A 2,310-nucleotide genomic window follows, 5' to 3' on the forward strand; every position below is an offset into this window, starting at 1 on the left:
TTTCAAGATGTTGAGGAATGCTTTGTCAGCTATTTCTAGCAGGACGGAGGGGTACCCTGGCTGGCTGGCTGCCTGTCTTGAGGTGGGAGTGGCGAAGTGTTCGTGAGAAGAAATATATTAAGAGATAAGATAGCACCAAGAGTAGATAACTCTTGTTGTATTTTCCTCCCCCAACATAAGAACAAGTGGAACGACTTTACGCGAGGCGGCTGCTTTGTTAAGAAACTCTGCTGCATTTCTGTTCCTGGCATTAATTAATCTTCAATGATAATGAAACGACTTTGTTAATGTTATGAAGTAATCTATTACGCATATATGCTTGATGGCTGTCGTATGTATTTTCGTAACGCATTGATCAAATATTTCCCCACATGCAGTAAACTTCTTCTTCTTTTCACCTCTGTTGATTAACCTTGCCTTCTATTAAACACACACACACACATACATTATATAAATATATATATATATATATATATATATATATATATATATAGAGAGAGAGAGAGAGGAGAGAGAGAGAGAGAGAGATGGAAATGCTCGCACATGCTATGTACGTTAATTATCCTCCGCCGCCACGTATCTCGCTGATATCTATGTTACACACCGCCACAACACACGAGACATTTCTCTCTCTTTCTTTGTGTGTTTTGCGAGAAGATAAAAGTCATCAAGTGTAAACATGGTCTTTAAACTCACCAGAACTGTCTACCACGCATGGACCAAACTGACCCCACGCGTGTTATTAGCCGATGGAATGCGACGGAGATCGTTCGATGCTGGACGCAAATTATCTTCGAATTGTTGTCACCTGGATTGTAGTTCCGCTAAAAGAATCGTCGGCAAATATGACACGATTCTTCTCGATTGTGATGGAGTAATCTGGGGGACCGATCATGTCAGTCGGATGGACAAAGTCAACGAAGCACTCCACAAGCTTCGACAACATGGAAAACAGCTTTTATTTGTGACCAACAACAGTTTACATTCAACGAACACGTTCTTCGACAAGTTTGTCCAATACGGATTTGATATCAACCACGACGAAATATTTTGTATTAATTCTGCTGCAGCTTTTTACCTGAAGTCAGTTCTTGGAGTGAAAAAATCTGTCTATGTGATCGGTTCTGAAGCTATGGGAACAGAATTACAAAACTTAAAAATCGATCATTTTGGAATTGGGCCAGAGCCCGACTCGACCTCACGTAAGATCGATGATCTTTTACATATGCACTTTAGGGACGATGTTGAGGCGGTCCTGGTTGGATTCGACGAGTATTTGTGTTATAACAAACTTTATAAAGCCTCTAGTTATTTACAGGACCCTGATTGCCATTTCATAGTGACCAGTGATGTTGAAATGGGGACCAAAATAGGCCCCAACCGATACCGTCCTTCAGTCGGGGCCGTGGTGGGCGCCGTTTCGGCGGCTGCTCACCCGAGAAAATATACTGTTGTTGGGAAACCAAGCTCTTTTCTTTATAAATTCATCAAATTGAAATTTCCTGAATTAAATCTTAATAAAATCCTTACAATCGGAGACAGCCTAAAGTCCGATATAAAATTTGCGAAAAATATCGGTTCTGATTCAGCATTGGTACTGTCAGGAGCATCAGACATGCAGACACTATTAAATACTCCCGATGTGGATAAACCTAACTACTATTTTCAGAACCTTGCTTTGTTTGCTGAAGTACTGTGATATCTGTTTATCGTTTATTTAACTATTTTTGAAGTAGAACTTCTTGTGTTGTTTTGCCTTAAACGAAATTACTTGGGCTGTCTTCGAAGACCTCAAGTGTGTGTGTGTGTTAAATTTACTCAGAAGTTTATTTCTATACAGGACCTTTTTTAATAAACCCCTTTTATAAGGAACTCAGGAAGAAAAGATACATGTATTTTATTTATATTCTTTATTTTTAATTTGATTTATTCATTTACAGTTGTACATGTATTTACAGATTATTATATACAAACAAAAGAAAATAACTATTTCTTTATTGCCCACAAGGGGCTAAACATAGAGGGGACAAAAAAGTACAGACAAACGGATTAAGTCGATTACATCGACCCCAGTGCGTAACTGGTACTTAATTTATCAACCCCGAAAGGATGAAAAGTAAAGTCGACCTCGGCAGAATTTGAACTCAGAATGCGGCGGCGGATGAAATACCACAAAGCATTTCGCCCGGCGTGCTAACGATTCTGCCAGCTTGCCGCTTTCAAAAGAAAAGAAAATAACACTTGCATCATTCGTGAACCCCTGTAACAGTTATTAGTTTTGATTGGGATTAACTTCATTATGATTGAATT

The 2,310-nt window shown here is 39.0% G+C and overlaps 1 protein-coding gene across 1 annotated transcript; it reads left to right on the forward strand.

The window, feature by feature from the left end:
- Window positions 1-157: 157 nt before the first annotated feature.
- Window positions 158-1,898, forward strand: LOC115222181 (phosphoglycolate phosphatase 2). The gene has a single exon (XM_029792327.2). It carries the CDS (start codon window positions 680-682, stop codon window positions 1,697-1,699), a length of 1,020 nt encoding a protein of 339 aa, XP_029648187.1. The 5' UTR covers window positions 158-679; the 3' UTR covers window positions 1,700-1,898.
- Window positions 1,899-2,310: the final 412 nt, after the last annotated feature.

Source organism: Octopus sinensis, linkage group LG19 (genome assembly GCF_006345805.1).
Source record: "Octopus sinensis linkage group LG19, ASM634580v1, whole genome shotgun sequence".
Classification (NCBI taxonomy): domain Eukaryota; kingdom Metazoa; phylum Mollusca; class Cephalopoda; order Octopoda; family Octopodidae; genus Octopus; species Octopus sinensis.

What these genes read in the sequence shown, in the direction of transcription:
- LOC115222181 (XM_029792327.2), top strand. Translation starts at nt 680, where the DNA reads ATGGTCTTTAAACTCACCAGAACTGTCTACCACGCATGGACCAAACTG.